The 27,746-nt window shown below is 44.8% G+C and overlaps 1 protein-coding gene across 1 annotated transcript in view; it reads left to right on the top strand.

Annotated features, from left to right (window-relative positions):
• Positions 1–27,746, top strand: part of LOC120055925 (disco-interacting protein 2 homolog C-like) — a 98,840-nt gene that overhangs the window by 57,700 nt on the left and 13,394 nt on the right. Inside the window, exons 10-27 of the mRNA XM_039003979.1 lie at positions 1,370–1,493; positions 2,469–2,578; positions 4,747–4,849; positions 5,407–5,471; positions 6,839–6,932; positions 7,181–7,300; positions 14,752–14,866; positions 15,600–15,739; positions 17,085–17,221; positions 17,530–17,738; positions 18,225–18,339; positions 18,868–19,069; positions 19,657–19,766; positions 25,919–25,999; positions 26,299–26,422; positions 26,954–27,075; positions 27,321–27,432; positions 27,624–27,733. Of these exons, the coding sequence (XP_038859907.1) occupies positions 1,370–1,493; positions 2,469–2,578; positions 4,747–4,849; positions 5,407–5,471; positions 6,839–6,932; positions 7,181–7,300; positions 14,752–14,866; positions 15,600–15,739; positions 17,085–17,221; positions 17,530–17,738; positions 18,225–18,339; positions 18,868–19,069; positions 19,657–19,766; positions 25,919–25,999; positions 26,299–26,422; positions 26,954–27,075; positions 27,321–27,432; positions 27,624–27,733 (2,193 nt within the window). The remainder of the gene's footprint in view (positions 1–1,369; positions 1,494–2,468; positions 2,579–4,746; positions 4,850–5,406; positions 5,472–6,838; positions 6,933–7,180; positions 7,301–14,751; positions 14,867–15,599; positions 15,740–17,084; positions 17,222–17,529; positions 17,739–18,224; positions 18,340–18,867; positions 19,070–19,656; positions 19,767–25,918; positions 26,000–26,298; positions 26,423–26,953; positions 27,076–27,320; positions 27,433–27,623; positions 27,734–27,746) is intronic.

Below are 27,746 nucleotides of genomic sequence, written 5' to 3'. Positions count from 1 at the left end.
GAGGCAGGCAGGCAGGCAGGAAGAACGAGAGGCAGGCAGGCAGGCAGGAAGAACGAGAGGCAGGCAGGCAGGCAGGAAGAACGAGAGGCAGGCAGGCAGGCAGGAAGAACGAGAGGCAGGCAGGCAGGCAGGAAGAACGAGAGGCAGGCAGGCAGGCAGGAAGAACGAGAGGCAGGCAGGCAGGCAGGAAGAACGAGAGGCAGGCAGGCAGGAAGAACGAGAGGCAGGCAGGAAGAACGAGAGGCAGGCAGGAAGAACGAGAGGCAGGCAGGAAGAACGAGAGGCAGGCAGGAAGAACGAGAGGCAGGCAGGAAGAACGAGAGGCAGGCAGGAAGAACGAGAGGCAGGCAGGAAGAACGAGAGGCAGGCAGGAAGAACGAGAGGCAGGCAGGAAGAACGAGAGGCAGGCAGGAAGAACGAGAGGCAGGCAGAACGAGAGGCAGAACGAGAGGCAGGCAGGCAGGCAGGCAGAACGAGAGGCAGGCAGGCAGGCAGGCAGGCAGGCAGGCAGAACGAGAGGCAGGCAGGCAGGCAGGCAGAACGAGAGGCAGGCAGGCAGGCAGGCAGAACGAGAGGCAGGCAGGCAGGCAGGCAGGCAGGAAGAACGAGAGGCAGGCAGGCAGAACGAGAGGCAGGCAGGCAGGCAGAACGAGAGGCAGGCAGGCAGGCAGAACGAGAGGCAGGCAGGCAGGCAGGAAGAACGAGAGGCAGGCAGGCAGGCAGGAAGAACGAGAGGCAGGCAGGCAGGCAGGAAGAACGAGAGGCAGGCAGGCAGGCAGGAAGAACGAGAGGCAGGCAGGCAGGCAGGAAGAACGAGGCAGGCGGGCGGGAAGAGAGGCAGGGCTGTGAGCCCAGTTTATCAGAGAGACAGAGAGAGCAGCTGTGATGGAGAGAGGCTGAGAGTGGCTGTATACTGTAGTGTAGGAATAGGAAACCCCCTAGCTGCAGAGCAGAACAGGCTGTGATGTCAGAGCTGCAGGGCCTGCTTCTATTAGTGTTGCTATTTACTCCATATGAGCCTGTGTGGGTTTATTCCTCCACCCACACAATGTCTGAGAGCGAGACTGAGAGCAGGCTACACATGACCATGCAGTATGTGAGCAGTGGGATAATATCACTGTTTTTCTAACCTAAATATACACTCTTGATAGTCGTAACACACCAGAGCAAAGACTGGGGGTTTCACAGTATACCATATGATGTTTGTACAGTACTATATTTTGCATTATGATAATTCATGGATGTATGAATACACTGAACATAAACACATGCTCCATGTACAATAAGAAAAAAAAAGCAATGCTTCCTCCTTTGCCTCTCTCCTCTTCTGTCTCTCTCTCGCGCTTTCTCTCCTCTCTTCCCTCTCCAGGATGCAGGGAGCCAGCAGATAGGCTTTCTGCTGGGAAGCTGTGGGGTGACGGTTGCCTTGACAAGCGACGCCTGCCATAAAGGCCTTCCTAAGAGTCCCACGGGGGAAATTCCACAGTTCAAAGGTAAGTGACCGTGTCAATGTGTGTAGCACATCACCGCATGATGTGCCCCTGTCATATTCTGTCATACGTGAGATGGTCTGATGGGTTTTCATGAGATGCTACAGCCATGGTAGCATATGGTTTGTCTGTTCACCATCACAGCCCCATTGACGTCAATGGGGATACCGAATTCTAGGAATGATATTTCTATGGTTACAGCAGAATGAGGTTCTGTAGTACCAGCATGGATTGAAATTAAACACTGATATCGAACCGGTTTTGAGTTTCACCCGGGCTCCAGTGATTTTATTGCTCCCCTCTGAAACAAATGGAGAGACTTATTGGAATGGAAGGACAGGCAGGCAGGCAGCAGAGTAATGGGATTGAATAAGAGGGGAGGTTTGCTGTAGTAGACAGAAGATCCTGCATATAGAATGGCCCACTGCGTGGAGAACAGAGCAGTTAGACCGGGAGAGAGATGGATGAGGGAGAGAGAAAAAGAGAGGAGGGAACAGAGAGAGGAATATAGGGTAGTGAGATGAGAAGGAAGGCTGGAGGGAGCAGAGAGCGAGACCGAGAGGGCTCAGTGTGATTAATGCCTTGTGCCTGCTCTTCAGTAATGGCTGTATAAATAGCAACATGACGCCAGACAGTGGATTTAAAGCTATTCTTTTAGCATAGATTGAGAACCTGAGTCAGGGCTGAGTAGAGGGCTAGCTGTGGAATCCCCAAAGTACTGGGGCCAGACCTAGGCTGCATCCCAAATGGCTCCCTATGGGCCCTGGTCGAAAGTAGTGCCCCCTGTAGGGAATAGGGTGTCATTTGGAACGCAGGCCCAGCCTCATTAGGGATGAGTGGTCATTGATCGCATCAGGATAATCACATCACGTTAAATGGCAGATTCTGACAGGCTCTCTAATGCCTCGACTTCCTTTACGGTGGTCTTTACTTTTCTCTTGAATTATTCTGTCTCTCTTTCTCTCTATCTCCATCCAGGCTGGCCAAAGCTGCTGTGGATTGTGACTGAATCCAAGCACTTATCCAAACCCCCCAGAGACTGGTTCCCGCATATCAAGGATGCGAATAACGAGACAGCCTATATTGAGGTGACCCACAGCTTTATGTCTTTGAGTGCTTGTGCCTTGTGTAATAATGTAAATGAATTTCAAGATGTTCCGAACATGTGCCAGGTCATGTCAGAAGACTTTATAGTTAAAGTTCACCACCACAATAATATTTGTATATTTTGCCTTTTACTCCCATTGATTTAGACCGCATATTCTCCTGGGACGGTTAAATAAGTGTCTCACTCTTGACAGTCAGAGAAGGATTGGATAGACTGCGGTCTCCATTGATTTGATGAATCATTCATGAAGACGGCAGGTGTTGCTGTTATTACGTTAACTACAGCTACAGTAGATCTCCCTCAACGTCCTACAGATCCTAGTCAACATCCATTCCTGCTACGCTATGCTGTGTGCACAGCTCTCATAGGGAATTCAAGACCAACTGCAAATGGCACTTGTTTGGTGTGATAATTTCAGGCCTTCTAATTGCAGATCAATATGCTTCATGGGGTTTGATTACAAGTGTCTTTCTGGGGATTGGATATTCCGTTGCTGCTTCTGTATGAGAGACCAAGTGTGTTTCCCAAATGACACCCTATTCAGTGCACTATTTTTGACCAGGTTCCTGGTCAAAAGTAGTGTACTATAAATGGAATAGGGTGCTATTTGGGATGTGACCCAAGACCAGTCAATCCAGTAATCTAATGTGATTTGTCTTAATTTACTTTTTTTTTATGCAGCGAGGAGGTAATTCAACCGGAGGCGTAGATATTCTATGCTCATTGTGAAGTGATTGAAAAGATCATAATGAAATAAGAGGGAAGAAAATTATTGGAAATGTCGTCAGGTCAGACGGCAGAGAGAAGTGTGTCCCAAATGACACCCTATTCCCCATGTAGTGCACTACTTTTGACCAGGTTCTGTAAAATAGGGTGCCGTGTGGAACAGGTCCATTTTGTTTGTTCCAGTGGAGACAGAATCCAAAATGGCGGTAGTGAATAGTGACCTTTTTTTGTACTTTTGGCTCATGCATGGGACATTCCTACTCAGTCCGCACATTTTTCTAGTACGCTCTTCATTCAGCAATGGCTTAGAAGCCTTGTCACATCTACAAAGGAAAATATCTCCAGAAATATTTTGCTCTAGTTCTAATCTTTTAGACAAATGGTTGTTTTCTTAGTCGTGCATCGCTAGCTAGACATATGGCTGAGCAGATATCTGGAGGTGCTATGCATCACTCCTCTCAACGTAATACTACCTCAGATAGTCTGTAAGATATATAGAGCATGATGGATTCTGTTTTAATGACTTTGCCTAATGACTGACTAACTTTTCATATTTTTGTTCCATCTCCCTGTCTCTTAGTGCAGATAAAAATCAATGGTGTAATCCATCTAAATGTTGAGAGCTGTTCTCCCCATTTTAGTTTGGTTGAGATCAAATATACGATGAATAATGAATGTCTGATTCATGCCTGAGTTTTGGGCTCCGTTCCAAATGGCACCCCATTCCCTATATAGTGCACTACTTTTGACCAAGGCCCATCAGCCCTCAGATATGAGAACGGTCTCGGTGCTCTGTCAGGGGATGATACAGACAGCAGTCTGTATAGTGTTTATGTTGTGTTGTCTTCTCCCATTGATCCAGGCTAGCGCTGTGGTCGTTCATCAGACTGACTGGAGAAGACTGGCCGAGACAGCATCAAGGCTTTATTAGAGGAAAGATTGTCGTTGCCCTTCCTAGATCTACTACTATGTGTGTCTACTATAGGACTGGGAAAGGTCTGGTCTGCAAGACGGGACGTTACCGCACGATTGTTATAGACAGAATGAGTTTCTCAGCATAAATTAGCACTTACTGTACACCTGGAGGTGTGTAAAAAGTAGTGATAACAAATAATATGCCAAGTAGCATTATGGATATTGTCAATACTAGTGACTGATAATGAATCAGATATTTAACAGTAGTGTGTCTTTGTCAGCTTACGAGCAGTGTTTGAAATGGACAGTGGGTTGTCTGTACAGTAAGAAGCAGGTGCCATCTAACAACATGATTGTACAGTAGGGTGATATGATGGGCTGTGTTGCTGATTTGTGATTGTGACAGTAATGTGATGCACAACATCCTGACTCCTTCTCTCTTTCTCTCTCGCTCTCCTTCTCTCTCTCTCTCTCTCTCTCTCTCTCTCTCTTTCGTCTTCACTACAGTATAAGACGTGTAAAGATGGCAGTGTGCTGGGAGTGACGGTGATGAGGATGGCTCTGCTGACTCACTGTCAGGCCCTCACCCAGTCCTGTGGATACACAGAAGGTGGGTCTATGCAGCCCTTTCCTATAAGACATTCTACAGAAGTCATAATACTTAGACTCTCGAAGTATCCTTTTTTCAATTCTCCATCCTACAGGAGATGTGCATTAGAGAGAATCTTTCATTACAATTGGTTTCTCTTTCTCCTTTTATCTCTCCCTCTTTCGCTTGTCTGGGCATTGTGCTTTTCACAGTCATTGTTCTAAACCCCGTATCTCACAGTAATCTTGTATTGTGTACATCTAATGTGTCATGTTTCATGGTTACTGTTTGATGCCACTGTTGGATTAAACTCTCTTGTTCTCTGTGTTATGTCTCTCTCTCTCTTTCTCTCTTTCTCTCTTTCTCTCTCTTTCTCTCTTTCTCTCTCTTTCTCTCTTTCTCTCTCTTTCTCTCTCTTTCTCTCTCTTTCTCTCTCTTTCTCTCTTTCTCGCTGTCTCTCTCTTTCTCGCTCTCTCTCTCTTTCTCGCTCTCTCTCTCTCTCGCTGTCTCTCTCTCTCTTTCTCGCTGTCTCTCTCTCTCTCTCTCTCTCTCTCTCTCTCTCGCTGTCTCTCCTGCAGCTGAGACCATAGTGAATGTATTAGACTTTAAGAAGGACGTGGGGCTGTGGCATGGCATTCTCACTGTGAGGACCAACCAGCTGGGCTTTCAATGGGGTTCACACAGAAACACACACACACACACGTCTGCCCGGGGCTTAGAGGACTCGTTAAAGATCATTATATTCTCACTATGTTTTCTCTGAACACTGTCTTGGAATGGGAATTATATTATCAGAGAGGCTTTTTACCACTGTTGCTAAATTAGTTCTCCCAAATCCAATTAAAAGGAATAGTGAATATATTCTAATGTGTAGCCACAGGGAGTTTTGTCTCCATTGTGTTAGTCCAATACTAAGGTTGAGCCCCAGATGGGACTCTATTTCCTATAGAGTGCCCTACTTTTGACGAGGGTCCATCGGGCTCTGGTCAAAAGTGATGTACTACAAAGGGAATAGGATGCCATTTGAGATGCATACAGTAATTCATCAGTGTTTTAACCAACCAGATCTCCGATCAGTTTTCTCATTAGCCTAGAAAAAGCCTGATCATTACCAGTCTTGATTGAGTCTAAAGGCCCGCACAGACTGTACAATTTTAGCCGTCTTATGCCATGATTTTGCCGTCCGGGACAAAAATGTCCACGTCATGGGCAAATTCTTCGGTCGTAAACGATTGTCGGAGGTCTTGGCTCGTTCAGTGTGACAAGGTCTAGGTCTGCCGATGAAATGCCACTACGAGCGGTCGTAGGCTCCAAAGTTCTGGCAGTGTCAGAAATGTTGAGCCTTCATCTTGTAGTGTGGCTGGTGTTACGAGCCGATCCCGGTGACTGACCAATAGGAACACGGCCGGCACCGAGTATGCACACGATAACATGATTATTGTGAATAGGCAGATTACGATAATAGTTATATTTAAACGTTTACATGCTTCTGCAAGAAGCACGATTTCCCTAATAATCTTGTTTACATGACACGTCTGAAATCAGGCACCCGATCAAAATGAAAGTTCTAACACAGCATCCATGTTGTTTTTGGGAAGCAGATTTGATTCTGAGTTCGGACATATTACGTTTTTATGTGAAAACTATTTCTAAGATGCATTGTTTTTTTTAACATAAACGTAGAAGGAGTGTTGCGCTGCTGGTGCTGGCACCTGCGCAGGTCAAATACACAGCTGCAGCTGACGTAGTCTACAGTACGTCGGCTGACGTAGCCTCGCAAGCCAATCGCAGAATGTTACGACAGAACTGAATCAAATCGTACAATCCGGCCAGGCTGATGACAAGATTTGAATTTGGTAACACCGCACAGTGTGACATTTAATAATCGTAGACGGAATCCAAAGTACAGTGTGGGAAGGCTTTAAGGTCTAACGTTTTAACGGTGGTTCTGATTTGAGTCTTGACTTGCAAATCATCACGGCTCTGAGTAACGTGTGTCTCCTGTTGCAGAGTGTGATGAACATGATGCATGTTATCAGTATACCCTACTCACTGATGAAGGTCAACCCACTGTCCTGGATCCAGAAAGTGTGCCAATACAAAGGTCTGGACTCACCACCTCTCTATCCACATGACTTCTGTTAATAACTGCATGTCTATTTGACATCGGATGCTGTATACCTTTTAGTCGATTATGTGTGCTTCATTTATTTGTACAATACGTATGATTTGATATACAGTTCAAACTGTATTGTGACTGTTGGCATTTTGACTTCACAGATTTGAATATTTTGTCTGTGATCCCCATGTGAACTGTCCCTAATCCTTGCTATGGTCTGATCCCTCCCCCAGCGAAGGTGGCGTGTGTGAAGTCCCGAGACATGCACTGGGCCTTGGTGGCACACAGGGACCAGAGGGACATCAACCTGAGCTCACTACGCATGCTGGTGGTGGCCGATGGAGCCAACCCCTGTAAGACCACACTACCATAGTACTATATCACTTCTCTCTATCAATTCAAAGGGCTTTATTGGCATGGGAAACATATGTTTATAGTAATATAATAGATATGGGAGTTGATCAGGATTGGATTTGTATTCAAATTCTTTGTGGATCTGTGTAATCTGAGGAAAATGTGTCTCTATGGTCATATGTTTGGCAGGAGGTTAGGAAGTGCAGCTCGGTTTCCACCTCATTTTGTGGGCAGTGGGCACACAGCCGGTCCTCTTGAGAGCCAGGTCTGCCTATGGCGGCCTCTCTCGATAGCAAGGACAGTCTGTACATAGTCATAGCTTTTCTTGATTTTGGGTCACTGTAGTCAGGTATTCTGCTACTGTGTATTCTCTGTTTAGGACCAAATAACTTTCCAGTTTGCTCAGTTTTGTTGATTCTTTCCAATGTGTCAAGTAATTATATTTTTGTTTTCTCATGATTTGGTTGGGTCTAATTGTGTTGCTGTCCGGGGGCTCTGTGGGGTGTGTTTGAACGGAATCCCAGTACCAGCTGACTTAGGTGACTTCTCCAGGTTCATCTCTCTGTAGGTGAGGGCTTTGTTATGGAAGGTTTGAGAATCACTTCCTTTTAGGTGGTTGTAGAATTTAATTGCTATTTCTGGATTTTTATAATTAGTGGGAATTGTCCTTATTCTACTCGACATGCCTTATTTGGTGTTGTACGTTGTATACAGAGGATGTTTTTGCAGAATTCTGCATGCAGTCTCTCAATTTGGTGTTTGTCACATTTAGTGAATTCTTGGTTGGTGAGAGGACCCCAGACCTCCCAACCATAAAGGGCAATGGGTTCTATAACTGATTCAAGTATTTTTTGACAGATCCTAATTGGGATGTCAAATTTGATGTTCCTTTTGATGGCGTAGGAGTCCCTTCTTGCCTTGTCTCTCAGATCGTTCACATCTTTGTGGAAGTTACCTGTGGTGCTAATGTTTAGGCCGAGGTAGGTATAGTTTTTTGTGTGCTCTAGGGCAACAGTGTGGAATTTGTATTTGTGGCCCTGGCAACTGGACCTTTTTTGGAATAATTGGTCTTACTGAGAGGAACTGTCTGGCCCCAAGTCTAACAATCTCTGCAAAATATCTAGGTGCTGCTCTATGCCCTCCTTGGTTGGGGACAGAAGCACCAGATCCTATGGAAACAGTAAACATTTTACTTCAGAGTCAATTAGGTTGAGGCCAGGTGCTTCAGACTGTTCTAGAGTCCTCGACAATTCGTTGATATAAATGTTGAAGAGGGTGGGGCTCAAGCTGCATCCCTGTCTCACCCCCGGCCTTGAGAAAATAAATCTTTTTTTTTGCCAATTTTAACTGCACACATGTTATTTGTGTGCATGGATTTTATAATGTATGTTTCCCCCCAACACTGCTTTCCATCATAGCAGACCCTCATGCCAAATTGAGTCAAGCTTTTTTTAAATCAACAAAGCATGAGAAGACTTTGCTTTTGTTTTGTTTGTTTGTCAATAAGAGTGTTCAGGGCGAATACATGCTCTGTTGAATGGTCATTTGGTAAAAAGCCAATTTGACATTTACTCAGGACATGAAGAAATGTAGAAGTCTGCTGTTAATGATAATGCAGAGGTTGCTGTTGACGCATATCCCCCTGTAGTTATTGGGGTCAAATCTGTCTCCACTTTTGTGGATTAGGGTGATCAGTCCTTGGTTCTAAGTATTGGGGAAGATGCCAGAGCTGATGATGATGATAAAGAGTTTATATCCAATTGGAATTTATGGTCTGTATATTTTGTTTAATTTAGGATACCATCAACACCACAGGCCTTTTTTGGGTTGAAGGGTTTGTATTTTGTCCTGTAGTTCATTCAATGTAATTGGAGAATCCAGTAGGTTCTGGTATTAATAGCTGACTCTAAGATTTGTAATGCATAATCTATGATTTTTCTGTTCTTTGTTATAGGACCAAACCGATCAGAGAAGTGGTTTATCCATACATCTCCATTTTGGATAGATGGCTCTTCATGTTTGTTTAGTGTGTTCCTATTTTCCCAGAAGTGGTTAGATTCTATGGATTTTTCAGTTGCGTTGAGCTGATTTCTGATGTGCTGTTCTTTCTTTTTATGTCGTGTATTTCACCATAGTGAAGGTATAGGCTCAGGTTTTCTGGGTCTCTGTTTTTGGTTGGATTGGTTCCTCAATTTCTTTCTTAGGTTTTCTTTGTCGTTGTTGTAAAAAAAGAAATACGGTTTCCATTCCACTGTTCCGACCAGCAAAATAAATGTCTGAACCGGTTCAAAACCCCCAAAAAGTAACAGTTTATATCGTACCTTTCTGTAATTTTTTTTTTTAACCTTTTACTCAGGTTTTTTACATTTGAGCTCATTAACTAACTTCACCAATCAGTGCGGATGAGCAGGCAAGCTAGTTGTTTACATGTGTGATGGACAGACAAGTGTAGCCTATGGCGCAAGATGCAACTGAAATTCTGCAGGTGGGGAGAGGGCGAGAGAGGGTTGAGGAGGAGGCTTGAAGCACTGAGCATCTTGTTATGACATGCATTATCTGAATTAGGTCCACAGAATTATACATAGGAGTGGCTTCTATAGAGGTACTTTGAATGTCCTTTGAGCTAGCCAGCTAACAAGCTTGTGTGTGCAGAGCAGGACCAGAATTAAAAACACGTCTTGCCTTTTTGTAGTTAATAAATCCAACGTGAAACATGATAACTAGGCCTATAGTGTCCTTAACCAGCATTGAAAAAGTAATTCCATTCTTCTCTAGCTAATTAAAAATCTCACTGTCTTATTGTGGTGGAAGAATTTGGGGTGAGCTGTTGTAACTTTTCAAGGGATACATTCTGTGTTGGACTGTGATATGCCTTTCGTAGACTCCTGGTATGTCTACACCCTAACACAAGGCCATTGTGTTCTGTAACTGTTGCTTGTATAAAATAACTATTGTGTAAACAATATGATTGTATTATCACCTCCCACTATATAATGGACATGTAACTATTCACTCTTGGAGTTCTTCCCTGTGAAATCAGAGGTATATCTCCCCTGCAGCTGCTTGTATTACATATGTTTCTATTATACAATGAAATCTCTGCCTTAAGTCTCTGCCTTAATCTCTGGATAAAATTTTCCACAACATTCTCAATCAAGCTTGTAACGTCAGTACTGTAGACTATTCTTCTAAGGGGGGAAGGGCAGGTAGCCTAAACATGCACATGCACAGGCAAAGATTTTCTGCTTGCAGGCAAACACTGGATAAGTTTCTGAGTGACAGAGTGAGAACTTTGCATAGGTGTTTTGTTGTGGGACTAGAAAAAAATGCCTTGAACATAAAATAATATTGTTAACCGGTTCCCATGCTTCTAAAAGAACGGTTCTGTTCCGGAACAGTATGGATCACTTTCGTTCTAGGTTCCGTTTCTGTTCCTTAAAAACCTCTCTAGGGTATGTGGGACGCTAGCATCACACCTAGCCAACATCCAGTGAGATTGCAGAGCGCCAAAACAAATACAGAAATACTCATTATAAAAATTCAGAAAACAAAACATATTTTACATAGGTTTAAAGAGGAACTTCTTGTGAATCCAACCACGGTGTCAGATGCTTTACGGTGCTTTACGGTGAAATGCTTTACGGTGAAAGCATACCTTTCGATTATTTGAGAACATAGCCCAGCAGAAAATCATTACAAACAGTAACCAGCCAAGTAGAAGACTTACACAAGTCAGAAATGGAGATAAAATTAATCACTTACCTTTGATCTTTATATGGTTGCACTCAGAAGACATTCATTTACTCAATAAATGTTCCTTTTGTTCGATAAAGTCTCTCTTTATATCCAAAAACCTCAGTTTTGTTGAGTGTTTTCTTCAGTAATCCACAAGCTCAAATGCAGTCACAACAGGCAGACAAAAAATCCAAATTGTATCCGTAAAGTTCATAGAAACATGTAAAACTATGTTTATATTCAATCCTCAGGTTGTTTTTTGCCTAAATAATCGATAATATTTCAACCGGACAATAACGTTGTCAATATAAAAGGTAAACATGAAAGGCACTCTCTCGGTCACGCGCATGAAAAAGCTCTGTGACACAGCAGGGTCCACTCATTCAGACTGCTCTTACGCCCCCATTTTTCAGAATATAAGCCTGAAACAATTTCTAAAGACTGTTGACATCTAGTGGAAGGCATAGGAACTGCAATTTGAGTCCTAAGTCAATGGATACTGTAATGGCATTGAATAGAAAACTACAAAACCAAAAGAAATCCTACTTCCTGAATGGATTTTCCCCGGGTTTTCGCCTGCAAAATCAGTTCAGTTATACTCACAGACACTATTTTAACAGTTTTGGAAACTTTAGAGCGTTTTCTATCCAAATCTACCAGTTATATGCATATCATATCTTCTGGGCCCGAGTAGCAGGCAGTTTTATATGGGCATGCTTTTCATCCAAAATTCCGAATGCTGCCCCCTACCCTAGACAAGTTAAATGTTTGTTTTCCAGTTTTCTGTTCTGTTCCAGCGCCTGCTGTTTAGGCTTTCTACTGCCAAGTTTACACCTTCACTATTGCAGTGAAATTTGTTGTTTTCTGTTAAGTTTCTACGCTACTTTCCATCCATCTGTAGCATTTCTTAATAGTATGCAGTTTGTCTGGCTTTGATGTCTCATGATTGAGTATTGCTTTGTTCAAGTAGGCCAGGGTGCTACCCTTCCCCAGATATGTGCCTCGACAGAATCCTGTCTCGGAGCTCTACGGACAATTCCTTTGACATCATGGCTTGATTTTTGCTCTGACATGCACTGTCAACTGTGGGACCTTTATATAGACAGGTGTGTGCCTTTCCAAATCATGTCCGATGAATTGAATTTACCACAGGCGGACTCCAAACAAGTTGTAGGAACATCTCAAGGAAGATCAAAGGAAACAAGATGCACCTGAGCTCATAGCAAAGGGTCTGAATACTTATGTAAATAAGGGTTTTCAGTTTTTTTATTTCTAAAAACCTGTTTTCGCTTTGTCATTATGGGGTATTGTGTGTAGATTGATGAGAAAAAACATGTATTTAATACATTTTAGAATAAGGCTGTAACGTAACAAAATGTAGAAAAAGTCAAGGGGTCTGAATACTTTCCCGAATGCACTGTAAGGTTATTATACAGCCAATGTTTGTCTATGGAGATGGCATGGCTGTGTGCTTGATTTTATACACCTGTCAGCAACGGGTGTGGCTAAAATAGCCGAATCCACTAATTTGAAGGGGTGTCTACATACTTTTGTATATATTATATAGTGAGTTTCTCTCACGACCTCATTTTCAAATCAGGAGAACACACATGGGGTCGCGACCCCTAGTGAAGTACGCTATGATTTTGCTGTGATCTGAGGGGTGTCAGTGGGCTGACTGAATGCTCTGAGAGACTGGGTTGAGGTTGGTGATAGTCGTCTACAGTACTGCTGCCAAGAGATGAGCTGTAGGTGTACCTACCTTAGGAGTCCCCTCGAAGCTTACCATTACCAGCCTACATATGTACAGACCCAGACTAGTACATGTTCCTGGTTCTGGAAATGATTGATCTCCCCCTCTAGGATGGGGGAGATCTAAATTAAAGTATGGGGATTTTAGTGGGGGTATATAGGTAGCACACAGGATGGAAATGTTCTATGTTGAGATTATTTCCTTATTTATTTCCAAATGTGCCTGTTTTTATTAATTTAAGTGGGTTAGGTCTGCTTTATACCAAATTAGCATACTCCCTGTTTCACACCTGGTAGTTTGGTGGATGGGACTACCAGCTCTCTGTAACCTAAAGGGCAACCAGTGGGTCCATCTCCTCTAAACCATGTTTCTTGTAGGATGACAATGTCTTTATTTTCTTTGGTGAAATGTCCTCACTCACTCACACCACAGAAACATCACTGCTCAGAGTTTTCTATTCACACCAGGCCATGAACTTTGAGAACATGAATGAGTCATGGCACCTGTTGACAGCAGGTCAGAGTAGAAGCCTAGAGTTACACCATCCAGTAGGTCTAACTTGTACTAGACACTACCCAGGACAGTCTTCTATGAATCCAATAACTTGTTCCATACAGATCCTATAATTCACTAGTGGACATTGGCATCCTAGCAACATGACAAAAAATCTGTGGTCAATGAAACTTTAATTCTAGATATGGTAAAATATTGTAGAAAACTATAGGATCTCTATACTTTGTACTGTAACCTATTCTGTGGCAGCCTATGTTCATGATGCGGGTCTCATAGAATGTCTCTTTGTCATCTAGGCTAAGCCATCTTATAACTTTAGGGAAATGCATTTAATGGCCTAGTGAAGTATACTGTAGCCAATATATAATTGACCAAGCAGCGGTCATGGAACAATTACAGTAAGCTACCACTGGTGCTGTAAAAACATATACTACCACAGCTACGTTACTGTAGCTAGTGGGACCTATGGAGACGATAACGATTGAGTCATGTTGTTCATTTCCAATGCTAGCCTTATAAATGTGACTCTAGAGAATATAATTGAAAGGAACAAATGAGTAAGAGTGGTTTAGAGGCAGTGAGATCTGGTAACGGAGGGCAGTACAATCCGGTTACATCATTTGATGATGAACAGTATGCTTGCTGAGCTCAGCCTGACAGGGTTATGGTGTGGGGCAGACAAGCAGTGCAAGCTGGGAGAAAATCAACTGTGCCACAGCAATTAACCTGCTGTAACGGTTATCCACATAATCAAACAATGCTGACATCTTAGATTGGTATAATGTATTGGTGTTTTCCTCTCCTCGCGCACGAGCCACATCCTATTGCTTCCAACCTACTCAAAAACAGCACTTGCCCAGTGCTAGCTGTGCCACCAGAGACTCTGGGTTTGAGCCCAGGCTCTGTCGCAGCCGGCCGCGACCGGGAGGTCCATGGGGCGACGCGTCCGGGTTAGGGAGGGTTTGGCCGGTAGGGATATCCTTGTCTCATCGTGCACTAGCGACTCCTGTGGCGGGCCGGGCGCAGTGCACGCTGACCAGGTCGCTAGGTGTACGGTGTTTCCTCCGACACATTGGTGCGGCTGGCTTCCGGGTTGGATGCGCGCTGTGTTAAGAAGCAGTGAGGACGCATGGCTCTCGACCTTCGTCTCTCCCGAGCCCGTACGGGAGTTGTAGCGATGAGACAAGACAGTAACTACTAACAATTGGATACCACGAAATTGGGGAGAAAAAGGGGGTAAAAAAAAACAAGAATACATTTTTTTTTAAAACAGCACTTGCCAACTTTAATTGGAATAAGGTAGTCTTTCAACACGTTTGTAGGTAGTATGATTAGGATGTCTGATTTTGTTCTTCAACATTGACGGTTAATGTTAAGGTACACCTCTCTCTGTCCATCTTCCTCGCTCTTATCCCTCTTTGTCTTTCGCGCTCTCTCTTTCTCTCTCAGGGTCCATCTCGTCATGTGATGCATTCCTCAATGTCTTCCAGAGTAAGGGGCTGAAGCCGGAGGTGATCTGTCCCTGTGCTAGCTCTCCAGAGGCCCTCACTGTAGCCATCAGGAGGTGCACACAAACACTCATTACTATGAACTTTTATACAAAACTCTAAGTTTACTGTCCTGTGGGTTATGGCGGTTATAGCTGCCCCCCCATCTGTTATATATTGTAGCTCAACTTCAAATAGCCCCTGCTTACAGTAACGAAGGAAAGTTTAATTAAATCTCAAATTACAGGAAAAAAGTTAACTCCCTGCCCTTGATTATGGCACTGTAAAAAGCTTACTGTGTGCGCCACATGCATCACTTATAAATTACATCTTGACATTACGGATACTGTGGCAATTACGTCATTTCATTTCCAGGACACAGCTTCAAACTCGCAAATCTAATCAACGGCCTGCCAATAAAACCCAATTCCCATTTATACCCTGTTGCCCACACATATACACACACACACAGCACCATTAATGAAAGCACCCCCATGATGGCGTTGTCCTGGTGTTTTATGGCCCTCCATTTCCCCGGGGGCGTCGAGCTCCCGCTTCCACTAAGGGAGTAGCCCCATCCCTAGCCGTCTAATTGGCAGGTTTTTAAATGGGATGCAGGCTTTGATTTGGGGATGTGTATTTTGGAGCTTGTTGATAGGGGCGCTGCACTGGCTGACCCTGGTTCTGACCCCAACCTCTCCGTGTATACAGTATGTGCATGTCTACCGGGGTGAATGGGATATGCAGAAGACCCATTTATTTTGTTGGTCATGAAGTAAATGGACAATAAAGTAATCTTCCTGTTAATAGGCCGACAGACGACAGTAACCAGCCCCCAGGAAGAGGAGTGCTGTCCATGCAGGGTTTGAGTCACGGGGTCATCCGGGTGGACTCTGAGGAGAAGCTGTCTGTTCTCACCTTGCAGGATGTCGGCACTGTCATGCCAGGAGGTAAACACCAGGGTTGCAATTCCGGTTACTTTCCCAAAATTCCCAGGTTTCCAGAAATCCTGGTTGGAAGATTCCCGGCATCAGAATGGAATAAGAAGGAAGTCTGGTAACCTGCAACTGGTGTTTCTGGAAAAGCTGGGAATTTTGGCAAGGTTACTGGAGATTGTGTAACCCTACTACAAACACAGCTTTATGTCTGCTTTATGCCCCTAGCAAGGATAGAAAGCAGCATAGCAAACAATGTTCATAGATTCATTGAATTTACCACACACACACACACACACACACATTACTTGATGTATGACTGAATTATCCAAAAAAGATTGTTTTGATATCCATATTTTTAGATGAAGTAGAAGTTGTTCATTATCCAGATAACGTCATATGATAACGAGAGTTTCCATCAAATGGAATCTTGTTTTCCATGTAAAATCCTGGCATTACTCACGACGACGCCTCATAACTGACGAACACGCATAAAGAAGTTATATTGACCCTGAAATAAAAATATAAAAAGTGTAAATAAAAAAGCATTCCTCAACAGAGAGTTCAACCTCCTTTTCTAAGGAGTGTGTTTTTGTGATTTGGCTCAGTGGGAGGGTTGGAGAGGGTAAATCAAATGTCACCCTATACCCTACATAGTGCCCTACTTTTGACCAGAGCGCTATGGGAATTATATAAGGGTTTTGGGACGCAGAAAAGACCGAAGAAGAGGGGTTGTGTGGTGGGTTTCTAGAATCCGGAGGGCCCTGACCTCCCCAGCATGTGGTGCCAAGATGAGTGCCTGGCTGCCTGATAGAGTCCATAAAGAACCTTTACACCCACACAGAGGCCCTGCAGCCATGACCCAGGGCCGCGGGCTTCCCTACCACCTCCCTCCTACCACCTCCCTACCCCTTAACCTGTCTCCTTCCAGCACCAGATACGGGTGATCCTAACCTCATTTCCTCACCTGCTCTCTTTTAGGGGTTTCCTGGAAGTGTGTTGATGTGCTACTGAGGACGCAACACCTTTTTATTGAACACAAGGGATGTGTCCCAAATGGCATCCAGTTCCTTATATAGTGCACTACTTTCTACCAGAGCCCTATGGGTACTGGTCAAAAGTAGTGCACTAAATATGGAATATGGTGCCATTTGGGACACAGACCAGAGGAGTGCACCCTCAGCTGTGTGCTGCAGAGTAATGCAGTGACTATATCATGAAGTGCACTTGGCTTGATGTGGATCATTGAGGTAGCTGGGCCTGGCTTCACTGCTCTAAACCCCTCTCTCTCGCTGCTGTTTACTAAAAAACTCTCCCTCTTTTTTCCCTCGTCTCTCCTCTTTTTGATTTTTTTTTGCAGCTCTCATGTGTGTAGTGAAACCAGATGGGGTTCCGCAGTTATGCAAAACAGATGAGATTGGGGAGCTGTGTGTGGGTTCTATTGCCACGGGGACGTCGTACTACGGTCTCTCAGGCATGACCAAGAACACCTTTGAGGTAAGGCCTAACAGCATGGTGTTATGGGCTGAGCTACCCCTGGGTCCTGGCTAGGGACGGTTAGGACGCCTGGGGATTGGCTCTAACAACTGCTGCTGTTCAATAGTTCTTAAAAACCATTCCACATTCCTCAAGTGCTCTATATAATCCATTAGTGGAGAGAGAGAGTAATTTAATGGAATTGCACCCTTATGTGATGCCTTCATTCATTCATTTGTTTTATTTATCCATTGGGCTAATTTAATCACTCTGTGTGTATTGCAGGTTGTTAGGAGAATGATAAACGAATGTGTATGTCTGTACTCTAGGTGTTCCCCATGAACAGTGTTGGGGCTCTCATCAGTGAGTACCCCTTCACCAGGACAGGCTTGCTGGGCTTCGTGGGTCCTGGGGGACTGTGCTTCATCGCTGGCAAGATGGACGGCCTCATGGTGGTGGGGGGAAGGAGGCACAACGCTGACGACATCGTGGCTACAGCCCTGGCTGTGGAGCCCATGAAGTTTGTCTACAGGGGGAGGTGGCTGTTCATCTATCAGTTGTGGATAGGGACAGGAGTTTTTCTTCACATGTGACCTTACCAGGAAAACCTCTGGGCTCTATTTAAAGGCTCTATTTCTTGGTCAAGTCCTGTGGACTGGAAAAGCTCCTGACACTACTTAAATAAGAAATGATGGTGATCATAGCTGATTGATTGTGTCTGTGCTTATGCAGTGTTGGTAACAGTATTGGTCTCCTGTTTCTCTATGCTACAGGATAGCTGTGTGCTAATGCTAACAGTGTGGTAACAGTATTGGTCTCCTGTTTCTCTATGCTACAGGATAGCTGTGTGCTAATGCTAACAGTGTGTCTCTCTGTGCTACAGGATAGCTGTGTGCTAATGCTAACAGTGTGTTAACAGTATTGGTCTCTGTTTCTCTGTGCTCCAGGATAGCAGTGTGCTAACGGTGTTGGTCTCATTCTGTATGTAATTATATGGTTGGTCTCCCATCTCTCTGTTCTCCAGGATAGCAGTGTTCTCCATCTCTGTGTTACATGACGAGAGGATCGTGGTGGTGGCAGAGCAGAGACCTGACTCTACAGAGGAGGACAGCTTTCAGTGGATGAGCAGAGTGCTGCAGGTGTATACACACACACACACACACACACACACACACACAGTATACACACACCAGTAGACTGAGCCCTGTACTGTAATAACCCAGGTCTCTGGGCTCCTGTCCATAACCAAAGAGTCTGTGGTTTCACTATTAAAGCTGTTTCCAGCTGTGTGATTGCAGTCAAAACAAATAAGATAACATGTTCACTTCCTCTTGATCCGATTACACATGGCCTTGGTGTCTTTACCGTCTTTACGACTGTAGCCATATTCCACCTAAGTTAAATGTTCACTTAGACACGCAGTGATGTCAATAGGAGACCAAGTGAGAATTTGACTTAATAGGAAGTTAGGATTTGCTCCTTAGCCATCCATACCTCACATCTCAAACACTGACACCGTGTTTCTCCATATACAGGCAATATGACCTGTCTTTACTACTGTAAGCATGTCTAGTTGTCATATACAGTATAATAGTGCACTACTTTTGACCAGAGTCCTTTTGAGGCACACATCACGCTAATCCCTGTACCCTTCCCTCCCCATACAGGCCATAGATGGGATCCACCAGGTGGGGGTGTATTGCCTGGCACTGGTCCCCTCCAACACGCTTCCTAAAACCCCTCTGGGGGGAATCCACCTGTCAGAGAGCAAGCAGCTGTTCCTGGAGGGCTCCCTGCACCCCTGCAACGTCCTCATGTGTCCCCATACCTGTGTCACCAACCTGCCCAAGCCCCGGCAGAAACAACCGGGTCAGACACTATATTACACCATAGGACACCATCCTGAGTGGGTCTGCCTGGGGGATTGATAGTTCATTTGTTTCATAGAAATCCTTAGTTTACATGGTGATAGAGATATCTACAGCCATTTCATTTATCTTCATATTTCTTGATTCTGTTGGATGAGGTGTAGAACTATTCAGGACTGTACAGGGTGTGTTTTGTAGTCTGGCCTGGTGACTATTGTAACATGTCCCATCTGATCCAACACATCCCATAGTGTAACTGTCACCTCTCTCCATTAGTTCTAGTACTGTGTTGCCCCTAGATAGATGTTAATTTACAACACAGGTTTCTGTCTGAAAGGCACTCTGTCAGAGTAGAATCCATCCAGTCAATTGGCCCATCCATTCGGTTGCCTTCGCCTCTGAACACAAGGTCAATCTCAGCCCACCCGGTCTCTGTAAATCTCTGGGAATTAGGGGGAATTCACTGCACACACAATGTGAGCTAGTATATATCACTGTAGATCACAGCCAGGGATATAGATTCCACATGTTTGTATCAGTGTGTCTCTCTGTATGCGTGTTGTCTCACCTTTATCCCTCTGTCCACAGAGATCGGGCCTGCCTCTGTGATGGTGGGGAACCTGGTGTCGGGGAAGAGGATTGCCCAGGCTAGTGGCAGGGACCTGGGCCAGATGGAAGACAATGATCAGGCAAGGAAGGTGTGTGTGCTGTGCTGCTCTCTGAGGGCTTGGTTTTCATCAACACCTTCATCTACATCAGCACACTCATTAAAGCATGGACTGTGGGCTTCCAGCTGAATATTAGGTTATGTCCCAAATGCCACCCTACTCCATACATAGTGCCCTACTTTTGACCAGAGCCCTATGGGCCCTGGTCAAAAGTAGTGCACTATATAGAGAATAGGATGCCATTTTGGGATGTAGTATGAATCAGCTGAATATTGGCACACTCTCCATGTTTAAGTTGCCCATCTACTATAATTTGATCCCCTCATATGTAAAAACACTATAGTTGTACTGTAGTTCAGCCGTTGTTCATCTATAGTCTCCCAAAGTCATCTGAATGATTTATCCAACATCTGTTGTATTCTACATCTATCATTCTATTCCTTCTTTCATGATATCTAAGTGTTTATATGGATGGATCAGACCATATACATTTCTGCTCTCATGCCTTGCACAACACAGGAACAAATACCACCGCCCCTTGGTCCAGTAGGATGTATTGTTACTCTGATTTTTGACTCAAGTGTCAAGGCTAAAAATGTCCTGGGATCGGTAGACTGATGTTGTTACAGAACTAATATGGAACAAAGTGTTTAAAAGGATTGTTGAGACAGGCAACATTAGGATATTTAGTATGGACAGTAAGATATTTCTTAATGGTATTTTCCATTTCATAGACGGATGTCTAAGAGGCTCTCTGTCTCTGAGATACCTAATAATAGGGTGTGTAACTGTACCGTGGACTGCGCCCCAATGGAATTTTCCCTATGTAGTGTACTGTTTCCCTTTGTATTCCCTCTTGGCCCTGGTTAAAAGTAGTGCACAAATATAGGGATTAGTGATCCATTGGGACCAGTGCGGTGTGTTTGCGATAGACTGAAGTAGATGGATGGGACTGTAGAGTGCAGAGTGCCTACCCAGCATTGCTGTAGGTACTGACACTAGGCCTCAGGTCTCCCTGTATCCATAGCTCTAGGTACTGACACTAGGCCTCAGGTCTCCCTGTATCCATAGCTCTAGGTACTGTCACTAGGCCTCAGGTCTCCCTGTATCCATAGCTCTAGGTACTGTCACTAGGCCTCAGGTCTCCCTGTATCCATAGCTCTAGGTACTGACACTAGGCCTCAGGTCTCCCTGTATCCATAGCTCTAGGTACTGACACTAGGCCTCAGGTCTCCCTGTATCCAAAGCTCTAGGTACTGTCACTAGGCCTCAGGTCTCCCTGTATCCATAGCTCTAGGTACTGTCACTAGGCCTTAGGTCTCCCTGTATCCATAGCTCTAGGTACTGACACTAGGCCTCAGGTCTCCCTGTATCCATAGCTCTAGGTACTGACACTAGGCCTCAGGTCTCCCTGTATCCAAAGCTCTAGGTACTGTCACTAGGCCTCAGGTCTCCCTGTATCCATAGCTCTAGGTACTGTCACTAGGCCTTAGGTCTCCCTGTATCCATAGCTCTAGGTACTGACACTAGGCCTCAGGTCTCCCTGTATCCATAGCTCTAGGTACTGACACTAGGCCTCAGGTCTCCCTGTATCCATTGCTTTCTCTCTGTTTCCACTGAGTGTTGGAACTATCCCTTCATCAACATTTTCTTTCTATTAAGTAGGAAGCTTAAACCAGTCAAACAGACTGTGATGTAATGTTGGCTTCTCTAAGCCCTTACTTCATATCTGGGTAGTGGATAGCAGCATACTGGTTGGTATACTGCGTGTTGGGGAAGGATTGTAGTCTTGGTTAGTTTGGTTTGATTAGATTTGCCTTGAAATATCAAACAGTACATTTCCCTCAGGGCTTTAGGACTACCCTGGCAAATGGCATCCTATTCCCTACAATGCACTACTTTTTGAACAGGGCCCATAGGGCTCTGATCAAAAGTAGTGCCCTACATAGGAAATAGGGTGCCATTTGGGAAGAAGCCCCTGTCAATACAGAGATGTATGTGATTTGACTGATTCTCGATTTGATGGCACTTTATTTTCCTTTTACAGTGGCAGAGGTTTGGAAAGTAATTATTAATAAAGGAATGTGAGGTGCCTGGCTGGTGGCACTGAGCAATGGTGAGCGTAGCCGTACCGTAGCGGAGACAGAATTGATTTCCCCTTTCTCTCATGCTGAAAAATCTCATCAATCACCCCGTTAGGCAGTCGCTTGGGCAGTACGACCTCTAATGTAAAGTGACAAGGCAGACGACAGCAACAACACAACCTCACATTTCTTCTATTTTACTTTCCCTTTGGAAGACAGGACACATTGAGTGTATTTCAAATTGCACCCTATTCCCAATATAGTGCACTACTTTTGACCAGGGCAGATAAGACTCTGGTTAAAAGTAGTGGACTGTTGAGGGGAATAGGGTGCCATTTGGAAGGCAGACATTGTTTGTGGTGTGGTTTGGAATCCTCTGACTCAGACTTCATGCTCTTTTCCATTTGATCTAATCCCCCTAGCAACCATCAGTCTGTATCCCTTCCTCTGCTCCTTTGTTCTGTTCAGCATGCCAACCAGACCATAATAATCACTGCTGCTCTGCTTCCCTCATTATCACCTTAATGCACCAATATGGTCTGGCTGTCTGCATGCTCATTCATCTGGAAATCAGGCCCTCTGTGTGAATGTCTTTTTCTTATTTCGTAGCGCGATTTCCCTAATATTCAATGTTGTGATTTTAAACCTGTGCTCGATAGTCTTGCCATGTCTAACCCAATCAATGAATTTGCGTCAGGGAATGGTTGCTTCTCTAGCATGTTTAAAAAATGTATGGAACACATTTTTTTGTTTGTTCCTTCTTTCCAGCATAACGAATAGTTGTGTTCAACTTCATGTTGCTGAAATGTACACCACTGACCACCTAGTTGGTCACATAACAGTAAAGACTGATATCCACTTAATGACAGCTGATACTTTTCAGATAAATCTCTTCTACACAAGCTCTGGAATCAGAGACGCTTAAACAGATCAAGCTCTTTCTTCTCTGTGCTGATTCTAATCCAGCCCTGGAGTCTGAGTCACAGACCGACACTGACTGGCTGGGCTGATTTAAAGACAATGGCCTAATGGCCTAACTAGAGCACTCTGGGGGAGTCTCAGAGGAGGGGGTGGGCCTTCACCGTTCAATACAGTCCTCTGCCATTCATATCTGCCTGTCTCTCCTGGCTGTCACAGCTCTGACAATTTTGGGGATGCATCCCAAATGGAACTCTATTCCCTATGTAGTGCACTACTTTTGACCATGGGCCCATAGGGATCTGATCAAAAGTAGTGCACTAAATAGGGAATACGGTTTTTGGGACGCAACCTGGGCCCCTCTCTCTCCCACTGATCTAGCCTAATCTACAGTAGTGGAACAGTTTTCTGTGAACAGCAACAGAATAAATTATCCACCGGGCTTATGGCAAGTGCCATAGTGATGTTTTCATCAGGAAACGGTGTTTATATTTAGCCAATGTTGTAGCTGCGTTGGCAGAGTCGACTAAGTTCCTGTCTTAATGTTTGTTTGAGTGCAGAGGGAGGGAGGGAGTCACTTAGTTTTAGGCAGCCCCTCACTTGGGGTTTGTCGCAAATGGCACCCTATTCACTACGCAGTGTAATACTTTTGAACAAACCCCCATGGGCCCTGGTCAAAAGCAGTGCACCACACAGGGGATGGGGGGCCATTTGGGAAACAGCCGTGGGTTCACAGGGAATAGTCTGTTCTGTGTGTCTGTTGGAAACAGGCCTTCCTATGGAATTAGACAGGAAATATCAAATGACTTTGTTTTAACAGGACAACATCTGTCCCTACTTAATGGCAAGAGCCCTAGTGTAAAACTAAGCACTTTCAGCAGCTGTAATTTTCACAGCATTTTTCTCAATCTAGACAGGCTAAAGTGACGGTTGGTGGTGGGTGGAATTTCCTGGGGTGTTCAGAGCAGTGAAGTAGTTCATGGTGAAAATCCCAAATGGCACTCTATTCCCTAATTAGTGTATTACTTTTGACCAGAGGGGTCTGGTCATAGGGTGCCATTTTGGGACACATCTGGTTGTCAGAGCATCGTAGAAGATCACAGAGAACATGATTTACTATCTGTAGCAGTTGGACCCGGTGGATTAAAACGGTGCATACTGAATCTCTAATTCATCACTATAAGAGCAGGCCTGAAGAAAGGCAATATTACACTACAGACTCCAAACTTTCGTGCTCTGCTCATATGACAGAACCAAACTGCAAAAAGCATGAATTACACTCCACTATTTACTCCTCCACTGCCCCCACGGATGAAACCTTGAAAAATGCATAAACTGAGACATGCTTGGCCCATTCTCTTATTTCTCACTCTTTCTATCTGTGCCACCGATATGGAGCTTATATCTCTGTCTCTCTCCCTCTGTCTCTCTCAGCAACTGAACCAGTGCTTTCAGCATTTTGAAATGTTATGAGAGCAGGTCATTGTGCTAAAAGAATGATATGTTTAAGAACTCAGCTTGTCACCTTCTAATATGAAGCTCTGACTCTGCTGATACGCTACATGACCAAAAGTTTGTGGACACCTGCTTGTCGAACATCTCATTCCAAAATCATGGGCATTAATATGGAGTTGGTCCCCCTTTTTGTTGCGATAACAGCCTCCACTCTTCTGGGAAGGCTTTCCACTAGATGTTGGAACATTGCTGCGGGAACTTGCTTCCATTCAGCCACGAGAGCGTTAGTGAGGTCGGGCACTGATGTTGGGTGATTAGTCCTGGCTCGCGGTCGGCGTTGCAATTCATCCCAAAGGTGTACGATGGGTTTGAGGTCAGGGCTCTGTGCACGCAAGTCAAGTTCTTCCACACCGATCTTGACAAACCATTTCTGTATGGACCTCGCTTTGTGCACGGGGGCATTGTCATGCTAAAAAGGGCCTTCCCCAAACTGTTGCCACGAAGTTGGAAGCACAGAATCGTCTAGAATGTCATTGTATGCTGTAGCATTAAGATTTCCCTTCACTGGAACTACGGGGCACGAACCATGAAAAACAGCCCCAGACCATTATTCCTCCTCCACCAAACGTTACAGTTTGCACTATGCATTGGGGCAGGTAGCGTTCTCCTGGCAACCGCCAAACCCAGATTCGTCCGTCGGACTGCCAGATGGTGAAGCGTGATTCATCAATCCAGAGAACATGTTTCGAGCTTTACATCACTCCAACTGACACTTGGCATTGCGCGTGGTGATCTTAGGTTTGTGTGCGTCTGCTCTGCCATGGAAACCTATTTCATGAAGCTCCTGACGAACAGTTCTTGTGCTGATGTTGCTTCCAGAGGCAGTTTGGAACTCGGTAGTGTGTTGCAACCAAGGACAGGCGTTTTATACGCGCCAGCACTCTGCGGTCCCATTCTGTGAGGTTTTGTGGCTTACCACTTCGTGGCTGAGCTGTTGCTCCAAGACATTTCCACTTCACAATAACAGCACTTACAGTTGACCGGGGCAGCTCTAGCAGGGCAGAAAATTGATGAACTGACTTGTTGGAAAAGTGGCAGCCTATGACAGTGCCACGTTGAAAATCACTGAGCTCTTCTGTAAGGCCATTCTACTGTCAATGTTTGTCTATGGAGATTGCATGGTTGTGTGTTCGATTTTATATACCTGTCAGCAACGGGTGAGGCTGAAATAGCCGATTCCATTAATTTGAAGGGGTGTCAACATACTTTTGCGTATATATTGTGTAGATACTTTGAGGAAAAATATACTTACTGTGGTTGTCCTACCTAGCGATCTTAAGATTCACTAACTGTAGTTGCTGTGGATAAGAGCGTCTGCTAAGTTACTAAAATGTAAATGTACAAATGTAACAGCTTCTCCTCAATAGGCTAACAGATATGGCAGACATGTTTTAGCCAATGGTACAATTGATTTAATTACTGTACCTGTCTCTCCTAGGCGATGTCTGAAATGGCACCCTATTCCCTATATAGGGCACTTCTTTTGACCAGAACCCTATGCATTCCCTGGTCAAAAGTAGTGCACTCTACATAGAGAATAGGGTGCCTTTTGTGACACACACTTCCTGTCTGAGTTTAACACTGAGGCAGAATGGCTCCTCTCCTCTCGGAGTGTGTGATCCAGCCAGAGGCTTATTTTATTTTCCCTTCTTTTGTATATTTTAGTTCCTCTTCCTCTCTGAAGTGTTACAATGGAGGGCACAGACCACTCCGGACCATGTGCTTTACACACTTCTCAACTGCAGGGTGAGTGAGACCTGGCTAAAAGCTGTATTGGCATTGTTCACATCTGACTCCTGACATGTTTTGTACACACAGCAGTTGCAGCTGAAATAGTTGACAGTGTTCTCGCTTTGTATTGAGACCCATGAAGATTTTATTTGAAGTAGCCCTATCAAAGACCTATTGAAACTTTAAACTGTAAATCATAATTTTCTTGCCCCCTCTTTCTCTCTCTATCTTTTTGTCTCCCTCTTTTTGTCTCTCTCTCGTCTATCGCTCTTATGTGTCTTCGTGTGCCTGTGTCTTCGTGTGTGTGACCACAGGGGACGATAGCCAGCTCTCTGACATGTGTCCAATTGCATAAGAGAGCAGAGAAGATTGCTACCATGCTGGCGGAGCGAGGACACCTGCAGGACGGGGATCACGTTGCGCTCGTCTACCCCCCTGGTACGTCTGCTGCCTGGGACTCGGGCTGACACACAGATCACACGTCTCTCACTGGGTTTATCACCAGCAGTCATGTATTGTCAGTTATCATTCATCAATCTAGAATCTCTCTGTGCTTCCAAGCCAGGGCCTGAGCCACATCTCTCTATGATAGAATAGCACTTCCAACAAGAGTGTACTGATCTTTAAGGGTACACACAGAGAAGGCCCTGGGTGTTCCAAGATTTAAAAGGTAGAATTCTAATTTGGAACTCCATTAGTATTTGGGAGCCAGAGAAATTCAAGCGTTCAAGTGAGCCATAGGTCCATAATGAAAAGGCTCAGTCAAGCAGTACAAAATCCTGACAAGGGAGATTGCCTGAGAGAGCCATTCAATTAACTGTCTCTAGGACAGCCTGCTCAATACGGCACCTTGTCCTGAGGCTGCAGTGTCTTTCTGTCTGTCGGGAGGCTGGTTCCGATTTGGCACAGGGACTCATGGACTGACGGACCAGAACTAATATCCTCTCTCTCGCTCTCTCTTTCATGCAGGGATTGACCTGATCGCAGCGTTTTACGGGTGCCTGTATGCGGGCTGCGTGCCAATCACTGTGCGACCTCCGCACCCCCAGAACATAGCCACCACTCTGCCCACAGTGAAGATGATCGTGGAGGTAAGTGCCTCGTTGACATCCTCCATGTATCAAGTCGTCATCGCATCACAACTGCCCTTTCATTAGAGAAAATGTAGCCCAAGATGATGCATAAGAGGTCATGTTAAAGGGAGCTGGATCCTCGAAGGCGACAGAGTAGGCCTCGTCTTTCTGGAGCATTTTACAGTGCGTTTGCGCATGCGTGTATAAACTTGTGTGCATCCAAACTTGTATTTGCGTGTCTCAATGTGTGCGTGTGCCCCCAGGTGAGCCGCTCGGCGTGTATGATGACCACAGCGGTGATCTGTAAATTGCTGAGGTCGAAGGAGGCCTCAGCAGCAGTGGACGTCAGGTCCTGGCCTCCTGTCCTGGACACAGGTAAGAGACTCCATTACCCACGCTGCACCAGCCACCTCAGTCAGACATTACCCACTTTAGCCCACTTTACAACAGACACCGATGCAGAGATCTTACGACCAATCGAGACTAATGAGATTGTAATTTATCCTCTACTTAAGAATGTATTTGTGATAACAGTGGTCTTGTCCTTTGTCTCTCTGTCCTCCTAGACGATCTGCCAAAGAAGAAACCTCCATTGTTGTACAAGCCCTCTAATCCAGACACACTGGCCTACCTGGACTTCAGTGTGTCCACCACAGGGATGCTAGCAGGAGTGAAGGTAAACTTCTAAC

The sequence above is a fragment of the Salvelinus namaycush genome, chromosome 11 (genome assembly GCF_016432855.1).
Source record: "Salvelinus namaycush isolate Seneca chromosome 11, SaNama_1.0, whole genome shotgun sequence".
In the NCBI taxonomy this organism is placed as follows: Eukaryota; Metazoa; Chordata; class Actinopteri; order Salmoniformes; family Salmonidae; genus Salvelinus; species Salvelinus namaycush.
The sequence above is the reverse complement of the archived record's forward strand: the minus strand, read 5'-3'. Positions and strand labels throughout refer to the sequence as shown.